Source organism: Artibeus jamaicensis, unplaced genomic scaffold (genome assembly GCF_021234435.1).
Source record: "Artibeus jamaicensis isolate MK-2021 breed Jamaican fruit bat unplaced genomic scaffold, CSHL_Jam_final scaffold_833, whole genome shotgun sequence".
NCBI classification, from domain to species: Eukaryota; Metazoa; Chordata; class Mammalia; order Chiroptera; family Phyllostomidae; genus Artibeus; species Artibeus jamaicensis.
In genome coordinates, this window is record NW_026522056.1 from 17589719 (window position 1) to 17614487 (window position 24769).

Below are 24769 nucleotides of genomic sequence, written 5' to 3' on the forward strand. Positions count from 1 at the left end.
GCCTCTGGAACAACTTCAAATATACCAACATTAGAATCATAGGGTTGTTGAAAGGAGAAGAGAAAGAGCAAGAAATTGAAAACTTATTTGAAAAAATCATGAAAGAAAACCTTTATAATTTGGTGACGGAAGTAGATATGCAAGTCCAGGAATCACAGAGTCCCAAACAAGATGGATGCAAAGAGGATCACACCAAGACACGTCATAATTAAAACACCAAAGGTTAAAGATAAAGAGAGAATCTTAAAAGCAGCAAGAGAAAAGGAGAGAGTTACCTACAAAGGAGTTCCCATAAGACTGTCAGCTAATTTCTCAAAAGGAACTCTGCAGGCTAGGAGGGACTGGCAAGAAGTGTTTGAAATGATGGAAAGCAAGGACCTACATCGGAGATTACACTATCCAGCAAAGCTACCATTTAGACTCTACAACCTAGATTACTCTGTTAAGCAAAGCTGTCATTTAGAATCGAAGGGTAAAGCGCTTCCCAGACAAGGTAAAGCTAAAGGAGTTCATCATCCCCAAACCATTATTATATGAAAGGTTAAAGGGACTTACTTAAGAAAAAGATATAAACTGTGAACATTAAAATGGCAATAAATTCACAACTATCAACAGCTTAATCTAAAAAAAAACAAATTAAGCAAACAAGCAGAACAGAAACAGAATCATAGATATGGAGATCATTTGGAGGGTTCTCAGTTGGGAGAGGGGAGGGAGAGAAGAGGTACAGGGATTAGGAAGTACAGGGTGGCAAGTAAGAATAGACAGTGGATGTTAAGAATGGTATAGGAAATGGAGAAGCCAAAGAACTTCTATGCATGACCCATGGACAGGAACTGGGGGGGGGGGGTTACTGAAGGGAATGATGGGGGGCACAAAGGGGTAAAATTGGGGCAATAAATAGCATAATCAACAACACATTTTAAAAAATGAAGAATGAATGGGATGATAAACAGCTCCCCCAGCCTCGTGAGGAACCCTGCAACAGTTGCTTCAGTCTCACCCAGTCAGACCAGCGAAGCTGCTGTTTACGGAGACCAGCTCTGAGGGAGACTCCTCTGATTCCTCCACCGTTGAAGCTCACAGCCAGCACGGGGAACCGTGGATGCCCTGCAGACTTTGCCAGCCTGCACCCCGTTGGCATTTGCATCAGCTGATGCCAGCAGCCTGGGTTCCTCCCTGCTCTGCTCAAGCCCAGAAACTGCGCCAGCAGGCCTCCACAGCTGCACACGTAGGAAGGACACCAGGGTCTGCCGCTACTTGCACAGGAGGCCAGGAGCTGTGCCGGCAGCCAGTTTGGGGCTCTGCAGTGCAAGCCTAGACAGCCTGTTAAGCCTGCCAAGCCCAGTGGCCTGAGCTGAAGACGCATCATTCCCCTCACCCCCACCTGGTGCTACCACGTGCCCCACATGTGAAGCCCTGGACCACGAGACTTGGGGTGACAGCAGACTCCACTGTGTACCTACCCACAGGTGAAAGGTGACTTCCCTTATCGCAATCAGTCTGTGAAATTTGGAAGAGGTGGCTGCTGCTTTTGTTTGTTTTTACACATTTTTAAATTTTATTAAGTGTATTGGGGTGACAGCGGTTAAAAATACTTGGTTTCAAGTGTCCATTCTAAGTGTATACTACAGCCGTACCACCCTGAACTCCCCCAGCTCAGCTGATCTCGGAAGCTAGGCAGGTTGGGCCTGGTTAGTCCTTGGGTGGGGAGTGACTGCTTCTGGAATGGCTTACACACCTCTGCAGCTCCTCAGGGGTCACAAAGAGCCAGGGAAACGTGACACCGCCAAAGGAACACACAAAGCCTCCTGTAACTACCCCCTGGGAAATGGAAATCCAGGGATTGCCTAAGAAAGAACAGAATTTCTTTTGTTGTTCTGAAAAATATTCAGAACTGAAAAATAAGATGCTTTCATAGCAGACTTGTCCAAACAGAGAAATCAGTGAGCTAGAAACAGATTAATTGAACTTACCCAATCAGAGGTATAAAACAAAAGTAGACCAAACAAAAGAATGAAGAAGCCCTACAAGACCCATGGGACAACGTCAGAAGAAATCACGGGTGGATCCCAGAAGAAGAAAGGAGGGAAACGTGGAGGGAAGTCGAAAGCTCATTTTAATAAATTATAGCTGAAAACCTCCCAAACACGGGGAGAGATTGGGACATCCAAGTTCTGAAGCTAATTAGTAAGCCCGGAATTTCAATAAGAAAAGCTACTCTCTAAGACACATTCTAATAAAATGTCTAAAATGAGAGACAGGATTTTAAAAGCAACAAGAAGAAAGAAAATCTCATGCAAGGTAATCCCCAGAAGGCTAACAGCAGATTTGTCAGCAGTGACCTTGCGGGCCAAGAGGGAGGGATGATACATTCAAGTGCAGAAAAGAAGAGACTGCCCGGCAAGGATTCTCTACCCATCAGAGTTGTCCTTTGAAATGAGGGCGAGATAAAGACCGTCCTTAATAAACAGCTGAGGGAATTCGTCACCAGAACTGCTTTACAGAGGGATGAAACGGTTCTTCAAGCTGATCCCAAAGGACGCTAATTAGTAACGTGGAAAATATACGACACACCAGCTAAGGGAAGCATAGTGTTCAAATTCAGAACACCCTGACCTGCTGATGTGACGCATTAACTACTTTAATGTGAAGGTTAAAGGACAGAAGTGTCAAAAATAGCTATGGATTCAATTTGTGAATGGATAAACAATATAAAAAGCTATAAATGGGGACATCAAGAGGCAAACAGAAGAGTAAATGATTCAAGTTTTTATATCTGGTCAAAGTTAAATTATTACCAGGGTAAAATAAACCGATAAATATACATGTGATGTTTTACGTAAGCCTTATTGCGCTTACCAAAAAGTAAAAACCTACGGTAGAGTCACAGTACCATTCATCCTTGAGAAAGAAGGAAATCCTATCATTTTAGATAACTTGAATGAACCTTGAGGGCATTATGTTTAGTTAAATAAGCCAGATAGATAAACACAAACAGAGTATGAGATAACATGTATGTCAAATTAAAAAATAAATAAAACTTAGAGAAACAGAGTGATGGTTATCGGGAAGATACTGGTCAAAGGGTACAAACTTCCAGGTATGAGATGTGTAAGTTCTGGGGATATAATTTATAGCAGGGTGAATATTGTCAGCAAACTTGTATTATATACTTGAAAGTTTGTAACAGGGTAGATTCTAATGTTCTTAGCAGACATAAAAAAAATAGGCAACTGATAATTATGTGACTAGATAGACGTGTTAGCTAAAACTGTAGTGTTAATCTTTTATAGTATATGTTTATCAAATCAACAGGTTGTGCATATCAAACTTATACAGTGTTATAGATCAATTATGTCTCAAGCTGGAAAAAACACTGTATAGAAAACACTTTTCTTTTTTTTAAAGATTTTATTTATCTTTAGAGGGGAAGGGAAGGAAAGAGGGAGAGAAATGTCAATGTATGGTTGCCTCTCGTGCATTCCCTGCTGAGAACTCGCCTGCAAGCCAGGCATGTGCCCTAACTGGGAATCAAACCAGGATCATCTGGTTCGTAGGCCCACACTCAATCCACTGAGCTATACCAGACAGGGGGAAAAACACTTTTCTTAAAAATGCTACTTGCTGCAGAAAGAAACTTCAATGCAGAATGAAGCTTACTTCTTTATTAACAAATTGCATTTCCTAATGAATTTTAGATCTTGATAGTGCATGATTTTTTTTCTCTTATAACTTTTGGATGAGAATGACAAGCCATTGAACTACCTCGTGGCTTGTTAGACTTAGTGCAGGTCACAAAGAGAACAGACTTTCTGTCAGGCTATAACTAAAACACTGGGAAAATCTAATTCAGTGTTTATAAAGCACTGAGTTGTAATAGAACTTTAAAAATAATTTTTTGACCAAGAGATTGTCCTTACAACAAGTGCTACAGAAGCAAGAGTTACGCAGACAACAAAAACCCACATAAAACATCTTGCCCATTCTTCATAAGCAGGATTTGGGTCAACATTAAGAATATTCTAATATTGTAGTCTATGTAGAGCACACATTGGAATAGAAGCCATAAGTTGTAGAGATCGAATATAACCTTGTGCTAAATTGCAGTGCCAGCAGTCAGCCTAGGTGATGATGTTACAAGCATCCAAACCCACTGAAATCCAGCTAATCTGAGTCTGGGCAATCAGTGGCACTGACGCAGAGAAAAATGGAGCTCCTCCTGCTACACCAGCAGAGATATTTACATTTCAGATCAGTTCTCTTCAGTTCAGTGAGTAACCGTCATGTGCCTTTCACTCATTGTTGCTCTGGCATTATGTCAATAGTTTGGGCTTAATTCTGGCATTCATGAATTTTACAATTTAGTTAGGAAAGTATACAGTTCATTTCTAACAAGTGTGACAAGAGCTGTAATCAAGAGAAAAGCCAAGTATGTGAGCTCAGAGTAAGAAATGAAAGGCCTTTTCCCTCAGGGTGGATTGGTAAGAAAACTGATAGCATATCAGTTAAAGGACAAGTGGAAAGTATATCCAAGGTGGAGGAAAGAATGAACAAAGGCCATGTGCCTTGATCAGAAAGCAAAGCAATGTGATGTGACCCGTGCCTATGTGTGTTGAAAGCAGAGGCTGCAAAAAAACTTGGTGCCAGGTTATGAAGCCCCCGGAAGCCCTTTTGGTAATTTGCTCTTAATCACGTGAGCAGTAGGAAATCATGGGATGATCTGAAGAAATATGGAGCTGAGAGAATGTCTGCCTAAAAGTTTACTTTACTTTTTCTTTTTTCCTCATATTGGTCCCTTAGGTAGAAAGAGCAGGCTTTGGTCGGAGCATTTTGAAAATCTGTGCCCACCAGTATTTCTGTGCTGGCCAGTGTCTCCAGCATCAATTGGTCTGGGACATACGAATTGCACAGCAAATCCAAGGATCCCACGTTGCACTCACTGTTCCCTGGTTCCTGAGGTCCCTGTAGCCTGGGTGCTCTTTCTCTGCCTTCCAGAGTTTTTTATGTTTTGTTTCATGTGTAACATCCAGGGTTGGGGGAAGTATTTCACATCTTGTTAAGAATCAAAAGTCTTAAATTGACTTTTAAAATTGTGTATGGATGTAAAATGTACACACTGTAATATTTGTAACTGCCCTCCCCCCTGGGCACACACCATGGGTTTCTTCAGGATTTTTTTTTCTCACATCTCTCTCCCTCAAAGAAGCTGCTGCTCTGGTTTTAATCAACGTAGATTAATTTTCCTGTACTTCAAAAAGAAATCACGTACTGTGTGTCTGGAGAGCGTACTTAACATAATCTCTTTGAGATTGAAGATGATTTGTAAGATGTTTATATGTATATATGTGTGTGTGTGTGTGTGCATATATATTATATATGTCTATATATTTATAACTGAAAACTTTAAGTCATAGAACAACATGTTACAAGTACTGTTTTAGGAAGGAAGTTAATTTGGGAGTAGGCACAGTCAGTGTTTGGGGCTGAAAGGGTCTATGGCAGTTCAGTGTAGACATTGACCTCCCCACAGGTCACCAGACAACCTGCTGATAAAGCAAAGCTAAACGTGTAGAATTCACTGCAGAGAGCAAGTCTGCACAGTTTCTCAGAAGTAGGCAGGTATTTATAGGATCTCGGGCTCAGGACACAAATGGTTTGCTGGACACAGCAAGGCGAGAATATTACAGTAAGTTGTTTGTCCAGGTGTGTGGACTGTTGTCTCTGATAAATTGATCTGTAAGAATTTCCTGACGTGAACAGAGAGGTTATTTTTTTGGTTTATAATCTTATCTTTGTCACGCAGAGATTTCTTTGAACAAACTACTAAGTCACGTTGACACGGATGGTCTCAGTTCTCAGAGATAAGTTAAAAGGTGGCTGATGAATTGCACATTGTTAAGGCTGCATCCAAGGTAATAGCGATGTGATGAGAGGGAAAGAACGGTTATATAAGGAGGTGGTACCATATGCGGAGGGAAAATAAAGTGACTGTGTTCAGGTCCTGGTGGGGCTTATTTTTGAACTTGGGTACTTATTCTTTAAAGACTTTTCATAGATCTTACAGATGGAAGGGACTCTAGAAGCTATCAAAGCCAGAATTCTCCATTTAAGTAAGAAACCCTTTCACGGCATCCATATTAAATGATAGTTGTTGAGCCTCTTTTTTAAGCAGTGTAGATGATAAATGTTTGTCTCGTGAGACAGGCAATTTTAGCTTTATGTGTTCAGAAGGTGTTTCTTATATTGAGTTGAAAACTGTCCCTTTGAAACACATAATACTAGAACTCCTCACCCCGAGTCTCAGAGAGTGAGTACCTCTAAGTTCCGCACATCAGCTGCATGCACACTGGAGCTGGGCTGTCGTTCTGGACTCTCCTCCGCAGCCTGCTTTCAGTTCCTGCAGCCGCTGTCACAAGGCAGATCTGCAGCTGCTCTCCATCCTGGCAACTGAGCTCTGCCCTCTCGCCAGTGTGTCAGCACCACTGTTCACAACTACGATGTTCAAGTTTGAATGCTGCCCTCACGATGGGTTTTAAACAGGAAGGAGAAGTATTACCTTTATTTCTAGATCATTGATGTTGCTTAAGTAAATAAACAACAGTAATTAAAACAAAGCTAATTTTGCTTTTCCAGTGGCCACATCAGACTGTTAAACTCGAGAATCATGTGAATCATTCCTAGAGACACTTGAAAAGGACAGGTAACTGACTTCCAGAGAGGGGAGTTGGAACTACCAGAGCTGCGTGCATGAGTCTTGGAAGTCTCTTGTCCCTGTTTACTGATGTACGAATGCACATCTACGCTTTTGCTTCAAAGCTGCACTGTCTGAAACCGAATGGTGGAAGAAAGTATTTGTCATGAGACTGCAAGTAAAAACCACACTTCAAGTTAAAGCTGAAAAGCTGGAGGTATTTCTGAAGTAATCCCCCCTCAAAGAGTTAGTGGTTTCCAAACAGAGATTAGAAAAATATTGGCAGCGGAAGCTCAAACGAATAGAGAGCTTTTGGATTTCATCTTCTGAACTAAGCCTGTGTCCTTTGGTAGTTGGCTCGCAGCAGGGAGCAGTGCCGTGCATGTAATGGCACACGTCCTCCTTTTCTGAAGCGGAAAGCGGCTGTGAGGAGGAGGCAGGAGAGGCCATCTTGTTATTGTTTAACTTAGACCCGGGACGGGGAAGTACTGCTGAGACCCTTCCTTGCTGATTCCCCACATTTAGAAATCCGGGGGAACATAATATTGGTTCAATTAGATTTGATCACCTACCCATAATGCCACACACGGTAGTTAACATGAACATTGAGTGAAGTCTTTATGTGACCAGTTTTTTAGTGATGTGACAGAGCTGCCAAACTACCTTTAAGACGACTCTTGCTTACGTACTGATAGCCCAGGAGGATAAAACTTCCCCGGGAGACCGCCTTCCGTCCCCCTGGAGCTGGCTTATGTCACCACTCAGAGAAACGGGGGAGCGGAGGAGCTGAGTTCCGTTAGTACCATTTATTAGGTGTCAGGGTCAGCGCTCTCCTTCCGTCCACCACTTCATGCTCTAAGTCTTCTTTACAAGCAGCTAAAACTCCATATTCCCTTTCCTGCTCATCAAGCTTAAACCCCTGTGCTGTGATGCCACAGTAATCAAAGTCAAGGCATCCATTTCTGCTCCCTGTTTTCTTGTATGTTGTAAATTCAGATTTTTAGATGACGGTTAAATGCAGTTTTTGAGGATGCTCATGTTGTACATAGCTGAATCTCTCCCAAATTCCAGTAGTAAGTCTAACAGAAATAGTTAGGTTTTGCATCTAATTGAACCAGGCTGTAAACTAGAGAGAGGGACTGTGCAGTACCTTTTATTGTCTCGGTCCTGATTCAGCACAGTCCTGCATAATGCTCCTTTGAATATGCAGTAGGTAAGGGATGGCTATTATGGCATATACTTAACGGTGTATTTAGATGCGTATTTGTGTATCTGTGGTTTATTTTTGTTTTAGAGCATAGTAGTGTTGTTCTTCATGTTTATTTTTATCTGTAGATCAGTTTAAGAAGGTAAGGAAAAGAAGAAAATGTTATTTCTCAGGAACAGCATTCTGTTTGAGGTGCTTTCCCAGAAAATAGGACAGATTTCTTATAATGTGTAATCTAACAAAGGCATTCGATTAAGTATTAAACTACGGGTTCTTAAGCTAATTAAGAACATACCCTTCGATTCAAACTTTACAGTTTTGCACTTATCAGTCAAACAAATGTCAAAGTCATAATGTGAATACTTAAAAAGTGTTTGAAATGTCAGTAGCAGAAGCTTTTGTTCTAAAATTGTCTTTGCATGAGTAGAGAAAAGATAGCACTATTATCGGTGTTTTTATGCTATAGCCAATCGTGTTGCATATATTACAGTGTGGTCTACCATACCCAATAGATACTAATACAATGATAAGTATTTTATACCTTGAAAACCAAGTAGTAATTATGCAGGCTGCTAGTCAAGAGAGCGAAGTAAGTAAATTTTGTGCACACCTCCTCCCACGACCACATCAGAATTTCAACTAAATTATGGAGCGACCATCATTGAGAACCACTGAAGGGCTAGGTGAACAGAAGCCTTATAACTAAGGATATACAGAAGCCACCAAGACTGATAGGAGAGGCAGGGATGAGAAAAAGGCTGGTCCCTCACCCCCTGTGACGATTAAGAATCTAGAGAGCTATGCGAGCTGCGGAGGACCCCCTAAGAAGTGATGGATCCTGGCCCCAAAGCCAGCTCCCCACCCCGGGCACCAGTGCTGGGAAGAGGAGTCCTTATAACTTCTGACTGTGCAAACCAGCAGGGATTGCATCAGAGTGAGATGAGGCTGCTGGTTTCCCAGGCGGTTCTTCTTGAGGGGCTGAACCAGACTCGCTCGCTCTGGCTTCAGTGCAAGAGCAGCAGCTTGAAGATCACCGGGGACATGATGGAAGGAGCTGAATTTATTGGCTTTGTGGGAAAAGCTGGAGGAGCAGGGGTCAGGTGGCTCTCTCCAGGGGCAGGCCTTACCCCACCCACCTGGCAGGTGCAGGTGGGCACCAAATCTGAGCTCTCCATTGACCAGCCAACACTTCACCCAACCCTGGTGATTCCCTGAGGGCCCACCCCACCCAGTGAGCACACCTGGCTTCATCTCCTTCCAGCGGCTTTTCCATGGAAGCCACCTGCCTCAGCTCACGATGTGGACTTTTCTAAAATACCTTAAAGTTCTACAAACCCCAAACAATCAGCAGTTGGCTTCAGCAGGCCTTGTATATCTTGCTAAGTGGCCCCAAGCCTGGCACAAGGGGTAACCAGTCTCAACTTGCACTGTAACTCCCATCAGGTGGCCCCAAGCTTGGTGTAAGCTGTGGCCAGTGTTAGCCTGAAATGTAGCTTCAAGTAAGTGATTTCAAACCTGGCACAAGCAGCGCTGGCCTCAGCTCCCACGGTGGTGCCTGCCAAATGGTCCCAAACCTGATGTTAGTGGCATCCTCCCTCAGTTCACAGCACAGCCTCGTCCAAGAACCTACAAGCCCAGCAGGTGTGGCAGCCAACCACACATCACTGTGTAGTTCCCGCCAGGTGGCCCCTAGCTGGGCACAAATAGCAGCTGACCTTGACCTGCACCGGAGCCCCTCCCAAGAGTCTCCAGGACCAACACATCTAGTGGCCAGCTTCAGACCACACCAGAGCACCACCCAACCAGCTCCAGAAAGATACACCCAAAGGGCAAACTTGCCTGTCACCAGAGCCCTGCTCTGGTAACTCCAGCTCCGTGGGCTCAGCCCCCACACAACAGCGTTTCTGCTCTAGCCACAACCAAAGCTCACACTCAGCCTGAGGGTCAGTTCTGCCCACTGACCTGCCAAAAGAAATTACGGAGCAGACAGCAGGAGGGCACTCCTGGAACACCAGGCACAGGTGACAGGGAAACTGTCACTGGGCTTCACAGGACACCTGCTGCATAAGGCCACTCTGGCAGTCCTGGGAGACACAACAGTTTACCTGACACACAGAAATGCACACAGAGCATCAGCGAGAGTGAAGAGACAAGGAAACATTTCTCAAATGAAAGAACAGAACAAAACTAAAAAAAATGAACTAAACAAATTGGAGATAAGCAAACAAATTGGAGATAAGCAATCTACCAGGTAGGGTTAAAAACGCTGGTTGTAAGATTGTGTTAAATCTGGAAAGGTCTATTACAGCCAACAGAATCTGTCTTGGAAGGTCGGGTAGGCAGGTTAGCTGATTGGGTACCATCGAGAGAAGTTTGCTTCTAGCAAGATTAGCCTGACAGCAATATACGGGTGTACCGTTTTGTTAGGAGGAGGAAAGCCACGTGGCAGCTTTCGCCCACGTCCAGGTCTGAGGTGGTGACTCCGAGCACTGGTAGACAAGTTGAATGTTGTGCATTTTGGCTCTTTCATATACTTCCCAGGTCCCGTTTGGCATATCGAAGTAGACCTGGTTAATCCATTTTTTGCATGTATTTTATACCTCCTTTGTTTCATCGTGCCTTACCTTTATTTTCTCCACCAGAATTTTCTCCCCAGAAGTTAGGTAAGCCATCTAAATGCCTCATATCTAACAGCACAGGAAAAATACGAGCTATGTGAAAAAGTGGTGATGACGTTGACAGTGATGAAGAGCTACTACCTGTGATGTGCTGGGAGCTTTACCTGTTGCCTCCGGCAGTCCGGATAGTACCTTACATGGAGTGGTCACTCTCACCCCCAGTTAGCAGTGAGGGATGGGTGCCTCGGAGGGGCGAGGGGCCGGATCGCGGTGGAGCTGCGGTGGAGTCCAGACCCGTCCAGCCGCACCACCCAGCTTCACAACCGCCGGAATCCAGCGCGGTGACTCACCCCCATCGTTCTCTCGTTGTAGTCCACGACGTGTGGCTTCCGGACCCAGGTCCCCGAAATTACTCAGTCATGTCTCCTGTCCAGAAGTCTCCTGTGGCTTTCTCATGCCTATAAAATTAAGATTAGGTAGAGTTATTTTTCTCTGACCCAGGGGCCCTCCAGTGTGGTGGCAGCCTCATCTGGCAACCCTGTCTCCAGGGCTCCAGCCCCTGCCGCTCCTTCCTCGGTGTCCCCCCGCCTGCCGTGTCAGGAATGTCCCCTCCTTTTGCTCCTGTCTGTTGACATGTTACTGTAGGTTTTTCTGAGATCTTCCTAGAAACCGTGCTCACTCCTTCATTCTTCCTCTTTTACAGTGCTTCATTCGCTAACCACTTAATTGTCCGTTTTGTAGTTTTGGTAACGTGTACTTAGATGAGATTATACACTCTGGAAGGCAGAAACGACGATTTCTCATTTTTCTGTTATCTGCGATAAGGCCTGGGTCTTTTTAAACCTGGACAAAGTGAAGAGTAAGAGCGGGAATGAGTTCTGACCTAGAGGGAGCCCTCATTCTGCAGCCAGTGGCCCCGCTGCCGGCTGCGCACCGGGAATCCAGGGATTCAGACCCAGCAGGTGCGTCTCCTGGCCCGGGGGTGCTCGTGGCAGGGACAGCGCGCTGTGTGGTAAGGAAATGCCACTGAACCTCTCAGCTGCTGTTTTCCCAGCCACGTTCTGCATGTTGGCCACGAAGATCCCCAGGGGACTTATTAAAATGCAGCTTCCAGAAAATGGAATCCCGAAATGTATCTTTGTAGCAAGATTCCCACTTATTTACTTATTGATTTCAGTGGAATTTCTATGGAAACATTCTATGAATTTAGAAACATGCACAAGTTATTAGCTAATTTTCATGAGGAGAATACACCCACATAAGTAGCACCAGACCAGGAAACGGAACGGAACCTGCATTACTGAGGCCCCTGAATAGTGCCCTGTGGGGGGGACTGGTAGTGACCGACAAATCCCCCACCTCCACCTGACCCTCCCGGCCTTCCAGAGCCTCGTGTCCAGTAAATTAAAGAACTTCTGCCCTAAATCCAGGCTAGCTCCTCGTATTGGGCTAATAACAAACACGCTCCCAAACTACCTATTTCTTCCCCTCCCTGCCAGCTTTCTCCGTTGCAGTAAAAAGTCCTGAAAGGTTTCTTCTGAATGACTTAGTTCTAAGTTGCTCCTCAGCACTTAACTCCTGAAGCTGGAAGGTTACGTGTTAGGGCCTGGCTCCCTTCTCCTGTAGGATTCCCAGCCTCTGTTCATTCCCTTTTCACACTCTACCCGTTCAGTCCTCTCCCCAGATCCATGACTTTTCTCAACAAAATCTGAAATGTCCTGTTTACAGTTAATCGTCTTTGGAGCGTTTTCTTCTAGTTCAGCCTATGCTAATTTCACCTTTTCTATTTCTCTGGAATGCAGTGAACACATACCTAAATTTACAGCCAAAATGATAGTCTTTACTAAACACCATGTAACTTAGCAGGGAACCGTATTAATTATGATATCCAGTCCTACAGCATCTCTCAGTAAGACAAATACTATTATTCCCATTGACAAATGAGGCAACTTAAGCACAGACTCAAGACCTTGGGCCGCTATACCTGGAGCATTTGCACAGTGCCCCCATTCGGTTTTGCCTGGGTGAATATTTTCCTGCTAATATATTATGCTTGCTTTGAAGAAAAAAAAAAGCCAAACCACCGTGTTATATTTACTTGTTTTTCTCACATTATGGTGTACAGTATCTCCTAGTCTTAAGGACTATATAGATATTTGTTGAATTTATTTATGGTTGAGGGATTGATTGATTCAAAGGCGTTTGACTTATGTTGCCAAAAGTTTTGAAGGGCCTATCGGCAATTTTAAATTTTCAAAGGTTTGTGAGCAACAGACTGATGAAAGCGGTGATTTTAGAAGGTTTAGCAGGGACAGGAAGTGCTCACTGGCTCTGTGATTGATGTGGACAGAGATGGCAGAGTTGAAACTTCGATCATTAGAAGAATGTTTATGTTATTGACGGAAGCACAGACGTCTGGCAGAGACACATTAGTTGTTGTGGACAGTATTGACGTTTATTTGAAGAAAATTGATTTCCGAGGGTTAGGGGCATTCTAGTGGGATATTTCAGTGGAAATACTCGATTAGCAGTTCCCCCGGAGGACGTGAGAACACAGACCTGGTTGGGAACAGGTCTTTCCTACAGGGAGCTGTTGACTGTAGGAGCATGCATCATCAAAGGAGAAAATATCAGTAGAGTGGAACTTTCACGGACCAACAATGTGACATGTTTCTTTATAATTAAAGTATATGCTGCCCTTTTAGCAACTTCTTTACTTTAATATTCATAAATTTGTAACAGATGATGCAGATTTTGTTTAAACTCATATACCTCCAACTGAATATAAATCTTCTCTATTTGTATTAGTATAAATACTGCAATGTGTATTTACTCTGAATTTGGACTTTAAAATAATTAATACCCTGTCACTTATAAAGTTAGTCTCCTTTTGCATAAAACACACAGGAACAAAAAATAACTGTTCTTCCATCACAGTGTATCTGGGATTTGATCACTTCTTACCAGCTGCCACCCACACACTTTACACTCCCAGCATCGTCCGACCAGGTCACTGTAGTCACCTCAGTCTGCTCTCGTTTGCTTCTGTCCTTGCTGTGCCCTGTCTCTTCTCAGCCTGGACCCCGTTACTCTTATGCTCAAAACCTTCCTATTATGGCTTCTCATGTGACTCAGTAGAAACTGGCCTCGCCAACACATTCACCTTACTGTTCATTGAGCACATTTCTCTCTTAAGGCCTTGGGGCCAGTCCTTACTCTCCTCTGCCTTACGTGTGCTTCCCACGAAAGCAGTGTGGCTACCTAATGTCCTTAATGCACAATTTATTTTATTTACATGTACATACATATCATATACTTGTATACTCACTGTTTACACTATTGTGTATCTCTGCCCCACTCCCTGTCACCAACACACACACACACACCTGTAAGCCAGAGACATCTGCTCTGTTCACTATTTTATTTCAAGTGCCTAGAAAGGTAACCCATCTGACATTCAGTAAATATGTATGGAACACAAAAACATAACGACGTAATAGCTCACTTACTGAAGGCTTGTCTCAGGTCATACTTTTCTAAAAGCTCTAGATTATTATCACAGCCAGCTTTGCTTTCCAGAGGAGGAGACCGAACCGTGGAAGTTGGGGAAGCAGCAGTTCAGTCTCACACAGCCGGCACGCAGACCTAACAGCCCGGCTCGGAACCTGAGCTCTCAACCATTGGAGTGTGGTGCTTCGTGCAAGATGGTTGGTGCGGTGTGTGTGTGGAGTTCTTATAGTACGAGCAGAAGTTGTACAGCAGCCTATTACATACAGAGTACCTCTTGTATACCTGGATTCACTTGCATAGTATAGTGATTGAATACAAAGGTGAATGTTGTTCTTTTGTAGCAGGGCAATAGCAAGCTTAGAGAAATAGAAATTGACACAAAGAAAGTCAAGTCATATTTGGCAGACAAGCAGGTTCCACCTGTAACATCCATCACCAGTTAAACCTGTCCCCAAGGCAGGCAAAGCCGTGGTACTGTCAGCTGTGCTGTCTGGGTCGAACGTCTGAGTCCTTATCAGTGTCATTTTAATTTCTTAGGTTCCATTTATCGACCATTGCACTGTATTTCACATCAAAGGTCAAGGTGAAGTCTCTGATGTCCCATATTCAGAGACAGTGATTGTCCAGACTTGCCCATCAGAATGCAGTGTGCCAGACAGCGGAGGTACTGGACTTCTAAAGCAGTTGGCCTTAGGTGAACTTTGGAGAAAGTGTCATCCTTAAGACAATGTGCGAGAGGCTGTAAGGATGTGAACTGAAGTTGTCTGAAGCACTGGACCAGAAAAACTGTCGTAGCAGATAGTTCAGCATGAAAGACGGACTCGGGCTCCGCTTATTTTCCTTCAATTACAGTCGATGAAGCAGTGACGTGAATAAATACAACGTACAAATAATGATCAGAGAATGATCTAACAGATATGCTAAAAGGTTTATCATTAGGAAATAATTGCCTGGCCACCAGGGCATTTGTCATCTACGTGAATGTGCTTATAGAGATAGAATTATTCAAGTGTTTACTGGGCAATGGAGATGTGGACATCCATTTTTACAGAGACATAAAAAGAAATGTTAGAGGCAGACTATGCTTTGAAACAGTGAGTCTTGTTAATTTTTGTTTAAATGCATTTTATACAGTTTGCTTGATAACATCTTTTTATCACCTAATAGCCCTGTAAGTAACAAAACAGTGATTGTACGAGGCGAATGAATTACAGAGAGGTGAAATGGCTTTACAGGGGAAATCATTCAAATACTGGCGAAGCTAGATTAGAGGACAGAGAAACTCCATTCCTGATGTATTTCTTAGACAAATTATAGGTGCAAAAATTGGCTGCTGAGTGATTTTACTTGTAACGGAGAATCATGTAAGTTTTAAGCTGCATTAGTTGTTCTCATGTTGTTGATGCACTTGCATTTTGAATTTACATTTACAATAATGACATGAGAATATTAATCTGCCTTGTTATTTGATCTTTCTTCCTGGAGGTTAAAAGTGGGAGAAAAAACCCACACATTTTGAGTATGTTATTCTTTTTATATATACCTGATGTGGCAGCTACCAGAGCTTTGAAAGAATTAGAAATATACATGTTCAGTGTCCCTCACTTCAGACACTTTTCAGTTGGATGTGAAATGCTGCAGAATGCAACTGCTTTTCATTTTCATCTTTTTATTACTTTAATTACAAAAGAAAATTCTGTTGGGAGTAATTCATTATACAATACATTGCAAGTTTTCTTTTTGTTACTGAATAAAATGAAATCTATAATAAGTCTAGAAATCTGTTGTCAACAAAATATTAATTACTCTAATTACTTAGAAGGTGATGCATAGGAACTTTTAAATTTTTGCTGTACACTTGGAAGAAACTTAATCTTATTATATTTTTATTTTTATGAAATTTTCAAAGTACAGTAGGTATGAATAGCACACTCTCTCTCTTCCATTGGCCATATTATCAGTTTTGTTCAAAAAGTAAGAGGTGCTGCTTAGCCATAGTGAGTCACCAGTAACTGTCTTCCTGGTGTCTGGGGCCTGAGGGGGGTTTATATGACCCCAGACATGTTCTGGCCCTGCCCTGTGGGTTCTTACTAGCTGACCTTCTAGAGATGCATGATTACAATGAACTATTTTAACATATTCTTTTTTTTTAAATATTTATTTATTTTTAGAGAGTGGAGGGAGAAAGAGAAGGAGAGAAACATCAGTGTGTGGTTGCCTCTCAAGTGCCGCTTTCTGGGGATCTGGCCTTCAACCCAGGCATGTGCCCTGACTAGGAATCAAACTGGCGACCCTTTGGTTCACAACCAAGTGCTCAATCCATTGAGCCATACCAGCCAGGGCTATTTTAGCATATTCTGCTTAAGATTTCCTTAGGACTGCGTGGAAGTTTCCGTTAGGGTTTTGTCATTGTCCTGCTTCCCCGTTACTCCCCCCCCCCACCCACTTTCATTACCTGCACTGCTAATTCACTGGCACTTGTGCTTATGGAAGAGTATGGCTAGGGTAGAGAAGGGCTTCACACTCCGCCTCGGCCATGCAACAAGTTCAGCTAGAACAGGGCTAAAAGATGTCCTAAAATCTCAGTTAACAAGAGCAGGGCCTTATTGCTAAGAGATGACAGAGACAAAATATTGTGAGTTTGGCAAGCAATACAATTTATCACTGTTTTCACGAAGAACTGTTTTATGTCTACTGTAATCTATTTTAGTTTAATCTGAATATTTAATGAAGTACTTAAGAATTTCAAGTGTGAGCTATACATAGCCTCTGGAGAAATCAAACACAGTGGTGGTCTTTGCCACCTGGTTATAGATAATACCTGTTTATATCTCTTTTCCAGGCAAATCCAGAAGGTCATGGCCTAGCTATTTTATGAGTTGTATCGCACCTGCCATTTGGCGTAGCAGCCTTGCAAAAACTGGTGCTGACTCAGAGAAGTGGATGTAGGTTGATGAATAAAAAGAAGACCCCTAAGGAAAGGGCTAGAAATGTATAACTAACAGGAAATAGATAAATCTTTTATCAGAATGTCACAGTGCTAAGTACCTTGGGATTTCAGCTCGTTTTGCTCAGGAACAGTGGTGACCCAGAATACTTTTTGTCATTAGCTCAATAGAAGCCCACCTGCCTGCTCTCACACTTAGTTTTTGATAAACACCCAATTGATTGGTTTCATCTTATGCAAGATTATAGCATCATGCAGTGGGAAGATCATAGGATGCCTCTAAGTATTTCTGTTAATTTTAATACTAAACAGGGTGGTACATCTCAAAAGAATCCTTTCCTGTACAGTGATAGCCCCAGAAAGAAATGGAAAAGGAACTAATAAAGATTACTTTATTTAGTGTTCTTGCACACAAAGGAGACTCAGGACCAGGGTGTCATTACTGCCTTCCTGTTATCTTACAGATTTTGAAATGCCATCCTATTTACTTAGAATGACATGGTAAAAAAACAATTGATTCTATTATACACACAAAAAGCAGATCCCTTATTTTATGTAGGCTGTGAGGAAAACAGTTGCTTTTCTACTGGCAAATCTTAAACAGCCAAGATTAACCTCAGAGAACAGCTAACTTTATTTAAAAGCAGGCTGACGGCTCTGGGAGGGAGGAGGTTAGAGGTGGAGGGGTCAGAAATTAGAACAACTCAGGGACCTGGACGACAGTGCTGGTGGTGGGAGCGGGTGAGTGCAGGTGGGAGGGGATGTAAGGGAGATAAATAGTAGGTGGGAAAAATACAGTAAAAAATAAAGGATAAAAATAAATAAATAAAAGCAATGAGACAACCCTTTTCACTTCTTAGGAAATAGTGTCAAAGAAAACACCAGGCTTTCATACTCCACATTTTTTTGTTGCTAGAGAGATTACTGTGTTCTTTTTTTCTACTACTGTGACACTTAGAAGACTCCTATGCTAGGTATTTGGGAGATTATCACTTAAAAGATTTATTAAATTTCAAGTATCTGCTGTCCTTGTACAGACAAGTAAAAAAAAGGGGATAAAAAAGGCTGAAAGGATTTACACAGGTAACTTTTCATAATGTATGCAAGAGCAGGAATGAAAATGCAAAGAGAAAATGTGCGTGTCATTCTGTTACACACGGAAAGCGTCCCCCTCATTTGATACGATTTGAGTCAAACTGCATGAAGAGATCGGACGGCATTGTGTGGGTGGCACAGGGTAGTCACAGCAGTGTCCCCGGAGCTGCTGACGGGCTCTGGGTACACTCTGTAATCATGTATTTTAATATGATACAAAGGACCAGGAGCGCTTTCATGGATATGACCTTGAACTAAGACAGTTGTGCTTTGGGTAACAGCCAATGATACCTAATCCTAGTTTTATTCATTCATCATTTTCTTGGTGTCATAAATGATTTTTTAAACACTTTACAGTTTTTAGAATGATTAGAATCAAATCTGCATGGTATTGGCTTAATAAGCACATTATTTATTTGTTTATTTTTTCATGAAACTTATTCCAAAGAAGATAGATGCCAGTACACATTTTGTCAGTGAATAAGAGACAACAACTAATCTGAATCCTACATGTTATTGTCTTCAAAAGAGTTATTTCCTGGCTTATATACATTACTGAACAATATTTTGTACTCTGCTTATGTTACTACTTGGTTTTTCTTGAAAGCTCATTTATCTAAGACGATCTTCATTAGGGTTTATTGAATAGGTGTGTTGTTTATATCTTGCTTTTGCTTCACGGATAATCTTTTTAACATTAGCTTGGTATGTAAGAGACTTGAGTAAGAAATTTAAAAAAACTATTCACTGGCAGGAGAATTTAAGCCAGATATAGTCAACTGTTATTGATTAATGATAGTCATAAACAAGTAGACATTATGTTCATCTGTGAGTCACATGACTAAAATAAAGTTGTTAAATTTATTTGAATCTTAGATAAGAATGATAGATAACATTTATTGACTGCTTTTGGGTTTTCAGCCCGATGCTAAGTATTTTACGTATATTATCTAATTCACTTTTCACATTTTGTTTTTCCCATTACACGGTTGAACAGTTTGGGGCTTACAGTAATTGTGTTCAAGGTCACACTTGTGGCAGATTGAGGATTTTTGATTGAAATCAATTTTATAAACTGCTCTACTACATTGTTTTCTTGGTAAAATAAATTTCAGTGTTTTTCTTCCACAGATTAGGAAACTTAAATCCAGATGATTGCACTGATCAAGATTAACAACTAGTTTCTTAAATTGAATGCATAGCATCAGCACCAGAAACCAAGACTCCTGACCTTGAAGTTCAGGGAGCGTTTCATCTCAATGGCTCCTTCCCAGACAGCCACCTGTTGGCCCAGTGGCATTATTTTCAGAACTTTAAGGACATAAAAGGATTCCTTAACGATTACTCACTACCAGCACAATTACTATTTTGAAAAAGCAGAACATAATTACTGCTTTTACCTTCCAAGAATTTAGGAATAAAGTAAAGGGACTAAAATTTCTTCTGTCTTCTGAAATGTACTATATTTAGCTTAACTTCCATTTCCTTTTCTGATACTGCTGTGTAAGAGGTATCAGAACCATTGTAATAAAACATACTAATTTATTTTCAAGTATGTTACTTGAAATTAAGTGTATTATTCATATATGTTTATGTTATGCTATGCAAACTTGAAGTCATCTCATTTTTCTCCTGTATAAAAATGGCTTCTAAGTAAGTCATGGTAATGAAAGTTCTGATGTAGTACTATTTATTAATCATTCTTTTGTTCAATTGTAGTTCGTATGCTCTAGGAAGTGTTCAATGGGCTGGATAAGGGAAGAACATTTATATTAACCATTTGTCAAACCATTTGTCTCCATGGAAAAAATAGATACATATTCAATATCAAAGGACATACAGATTTTCTTCTTGTCTTGTTGCCTGATCTGCAAATAAATGCACTGTAGTTATAAATGCAAATTAAATATGTATATTTTTAAGATTCAATGACCATTTTACTAATATCTTCCTCATGAGAATTAGCAAATAGCAGAGAGAGAAAGATATAAATGAACATCATGCTAAAACTGTAAAGGAATTCATTATTCTATAAAGGATTTTGAAAGTACATGTATCACTTAAATTCAAATTTTTAAAAAGAGCTTAAAACGTGGACTTTAGGTCAATCTTAATTAGATTAAGTCATTATAGTAGCCAGCCCCCAAGTGAAAGATAGCTTCCTAAGGTCGATACTTAAGTCCTCTAGGATTGCATATTTATCCTTTTATTGCTGTGTTTGCTCACACGGCTTTTAGTCAGTGCCAGAAATCTCTCTGGTGCCCTGTGACAGACAAAATGCGTTCTCACACTTTGAATGTGTAAACTCGTGAGAATATAGTTTTCTTGTTTCAGTTTTTTGTTTGTTTTCTGTTTTGGTTAAGCTGGATCCCATTGCCTAAATCAGTGCCTAGGACATAATAATTGCCCAGTAAAAATTTATTAGATGAATTCTACTTTATTAAGCTGTGAAATCTTTTGTGTATCTGGCCTTAAGGTGATTTTGATATAACTAAAGAATATGGACAAAAGCCAAATGTTAGTATAGGTTCGTACATATCATCTTTACAAATTACCAGCTCAACACTAAATTTACCTGTAAAATAAAATGGATTTCTGAATGGCATTTAAGCATGCTCTTCTAGTGGTCAGAACATAAATAGTTTCTTTGGAATAGAGACTTTAAAATGATTTATTTTGGGGTGTTTCTTAATTACAATTGAGAAAAGCAGGTACCGTGCTAATTACTTAACACGACTTTGAGTTTCAGAACAGCACTTTTGAGGATGTCTTCCTATTAAAGATGAGATCATTGTCGTTAAGAAATGTGTTCGTGATATCACAGCAGGTGATAGAATTAGGATGGTCTACAAGCCTTTACTCTGTACTACCTCGTGTATTTAAGAAATAAGGCACAAGTGTTAGAGATTTGTTGTAGTGAAAAAAGTCTTTAAAGACCAAGTGTGAATTTTTTTTAGCCTAGCTGTATTTTTAAATTAGTTGGAGATGTGTAGGTTCTCTGTCTTGGTGACTGGAAGCAGAAAAGAGGTTTAATGATGTATTTTCTTCACACATTTGAGAAAGGGTTGAAGGGTTCTGGTAGCATAATGACAGAATCTGGTTCGTTTGAGCAGGATTAATCTGACAGTTGGACCTTAGGGTAGAGGCAGGGAGAACGAAGGAGGCTGTTGCCATGAGCATGGAAGACGTGACTGCTGGGCCTGGGGCAAGTCTGTTCCAGCCCTTGGGATGCTCTATCAGCACTTCCTGAAAGTGGTCACAAGGGGTTGAATTTGAATTGGGTCCTGAAAATAGAGTTAACCATGCTTTCTCAACGATTGGCTGTATGGAAAGGGAGGGAGGGAAGAGAAAAGAATGATTTCAAGGTTTTGGCCTAAAAAACTGGAAAAATTCAGTCACTATTTCTGAGATCAAAAGGCAGGAGGTTGGATGGAGAGGGCAGTGCATATCGAAAGTTTGTTTTGACCATTTTAGTTTTACACTTCCAAGTGGAGTCTAATTACGAAGAAGACTGTCATATTACCAAGTTGGGGTGGATATGTACAGAGCAGATGCAAGTCTGAGGGACCAGGCTGGAGACGGAAAGGTAGGAATCGTCAATACAGAAATGATCATTAAAGTCATGGGACTGAATGCGAACACCTGAGAAGGTCGAATATAGAGAAGGGGCTTAAGTCTCTGCAGCTCTGAGTTACTCCAGAACTCAGAGTTTAGATAATGAAAGGGATCAGCCAAGGGGCCTGATGAAGAGGAGCCAGTTAAGCAGGCGAATCCAGAGTGACATCTCACAAGTCAAGGGAAGGAAGTATTACAAAGACAGGAGGGAATGATCACACGCAGCCGATTTATCAGATCAAGTCCAGTGAGGTGGAGATTTGACCACAGAATTTCAAAGATGGAAGTCTACTGAGTAGACTTTGACCAGAATGGAGTCTATTACTGAAAACCATTTTGAAACCACTCGCCTGGAAAGTTCTTGCTTCTCTAAATCGTTGATTCTAATACAGACAAACTACCCTCTGGTCTATATAAATCTTATTGCAATATCCAGTATTGTTATGCTCAAACATTTCAGTCGGTCATACAGATATTGACTTTAATTACTTTCATGCTCATCGTTTAATTGATTGCCAGATAAAGCTTTTATAAAGTGTTTCACTTGATTTCCTTTTCTTTTGCTGTTATCAATGTATGGTGCAAAAGGCATGAATCTTGGAGGTCATTAGACTCAAGTTTCAATCCTAATTCCACCAACTACCAGTTATGCAATCTTAAGCAAACTGATTCTTTTAAATCCCAATTTCCTCGTTTGGAAGATGACAAGGCAATAACTATTTTGTATGGGTGTTAAGAACGACAGTGGGGTCGCTAGCATGTGTGGAACATCCAGTCAAATGTCCAGTAAACAAGGTAGTAGATTGTATAAGAGCCTGGGGTCCAAAGTCAGAGACTTCATTCAAATCCCAGCATGTGTGTACACTACATATGAAATCTTGGGCCAGTTCCTCCACTTCTCCTAAACCTCAGGCACCTTATCTACAAAATGGCCATAATAAAAAATGCCTACCTCTCATTGCATGTAAAAAAGTTTGAGTGATATTGCATGTAAATGAGTGATATTATATGCAATGGTATATTGCATGTAGAACTTTTAAGCGTCTTATGCAAAATGAGTGGTAAGTTTATTATTAGTACTTGGTATTGTTCTATTTTCTTATTATCCTTGATGTTACAATTATTAAAATAAATCCTTCATTTCCTAGTTCAGAGGGTTTTAGTTTTTAACCAAACTTGAATTGATGTCGAGCATAACTTATAGTATCGATATTTGTTTTGCTACATTGTCATTTTTTCCTAATGTTAAGAGCCTTAAATGATGAGCTCTATGATTTTCAAAGCCGTACTTTTTCCATATAAGGACATTTAAATAAATAGAGTCAGAATAAAACACAGGATAAGATTCCTCGGAAGTTATAATGTGAGTGGACCAGAAATAGTTTGAATCCAGTTTGCTTGAAGCTGTGCTTACAGAGTATGTCTACATACAACTTTGGATGAGGCAGCTGCACTATGAAATTAATGAGCAATTTGAGATGAAAGCAAAGACAGTTTAGATTAGTGTATGAAGAACAGCTTTTATATGAAAATATCAAGATAGAATTAGTGATTAAACCAGAAGACTTTATATACTTGAAAGAGATGGGAATCATGTACTTTTTTTCCCCAACTTTATAAGTGAGGGGATATTGAATATGAGACATTTGGTGATGTATTTAGGGTTCAGGCCAAGAAGGAATAATTTTCTCTTAGTTAAAAACTGTCTCCAGTGAAGTATGCATGCTCTCATGCATATGTATTGCCAAAAATAAAAACACAGGAAAATTTAGAGAAGACCAAAGTGGTTCTTTCCTTCTTGGTGACACAGTTATTCTTCATATGTGATGTAAAGTTGAGGATATTGATCTTATATCATAGTTATTTTTTCTTCAGAATTTTTTTAATAACAGAAAACGTGGAAAATGACTTTTATTTAAAGCAATTGCAAAGCAACTAATTTTCATGAGAGATTAACAGCTGAAATACTGTGGAATTCAGATTAGAAGCAAAATATCCTAGATGAATATTTATGTCAGATTTCCTATACTATGGCACCAACTAATACAGGTCTTATAAGATACAGAAAACTGTACATTTCTCAATAAGCTAAACCAGTTTTAATAATTATATATTTAAAATCAGTGAAAATGCTCTAATGAAATGCATTTATAAAGCTATCTCCTTATTTTAAAAAATTATTTGATAGGTCATTTTTTTAATTATTTTAATGGACAAAGACTTGGTATACTTACTTGCTCTAATCTGTACCATATGCGATCATTTTGCAGTAACTCTGGAAAAATCATTACATTATTTGTGTTTGTGGTTAACTTTTTAACAAGATGTAAGTTTATTGTGATATTAAGTTGCTTCCTACAGTTTAAAGTGCTATCAGCTACCAACATTTTCATGTTATTTTAGTTAACTAATTGTTTTATTCAAAAGAACTATAAATGGAGTTTGATAGATTTTTCCATTATCTTCATGACAGAAAACTGCAAAATATTCAAAACAAAACAGAACTTCTCCTCCCCAGCCTGTAACGCTCGCTTCTCCGTCTTGTGTTCTCAGAGCTACATCCACGGGAGCAGCCAGGCTCAGTTCGTGGCTGAGTCGCACATCATTCTGGTGCTGAGTATCCTTTGACCTGCCGACAGCACAGAGCCGGCGGCTGCCAGGTTATTTTTCCCTGGTAATAAATACCAGGACTTGTAAAATATAGGAAATTTTAAATTTGCTATGTGAAATTTTCTAATTCCTATGCTAATTATTTTCCATTATAATTTTTGTTTTTATTTTGAATCATTAACAGACTACAATTTTCTTTTTTCTTTACTGACTATCAAATTCCAAATTATAGCTTTTGCACTGCATTGATTATCTCTGGCTAGAGTTTAATCGTGAAGTTTGTGTGGTTTTCTCTGTAGGATCTTAATGGGGAGAAGAAAGTGTCCTTTGATGCTAAAATCAAGACGGAAAACACTGTTTTAGTGCTGGTTCCCTTAAATATTAGGATTAGTCAGAAGAGTATAGGATACTTGGAAATCTGTTTTTGGAACATACCAACTATTGTTTTGAAGCAGTTAATACAGTACAATTTA

The 24769-nt window shown here is 40.6% G+C and overlaps 1 protein-coding gene across 3 annotated transcripts in view; it reads left to right on the plus strand.

The window, feature by feature from the left end:
* Positions 1-24769, plus strand: part of TUSC3 (tumor suppressor candidate 3) — a 118001-nt gene that overhangs the window by 70964 nt on the left and 22268 nt on the right. For 2 of the 3 annotated variants that reach the window (XM_037128855.2, XM_037128854.2), the window contains exon 7: positions 24240-24303. In XM_037128855.2, the coding sequence (XP_036984750.1) occupies positions 24240-24303 (64 nt within the window). Of the gene's footprint in view, positions 1-19202; positions 19256-24239; positions 24304-24769 lie in introns of those variants that run through there. The other variant, XM_053660032.1, reaches the window with a different exon arrangement.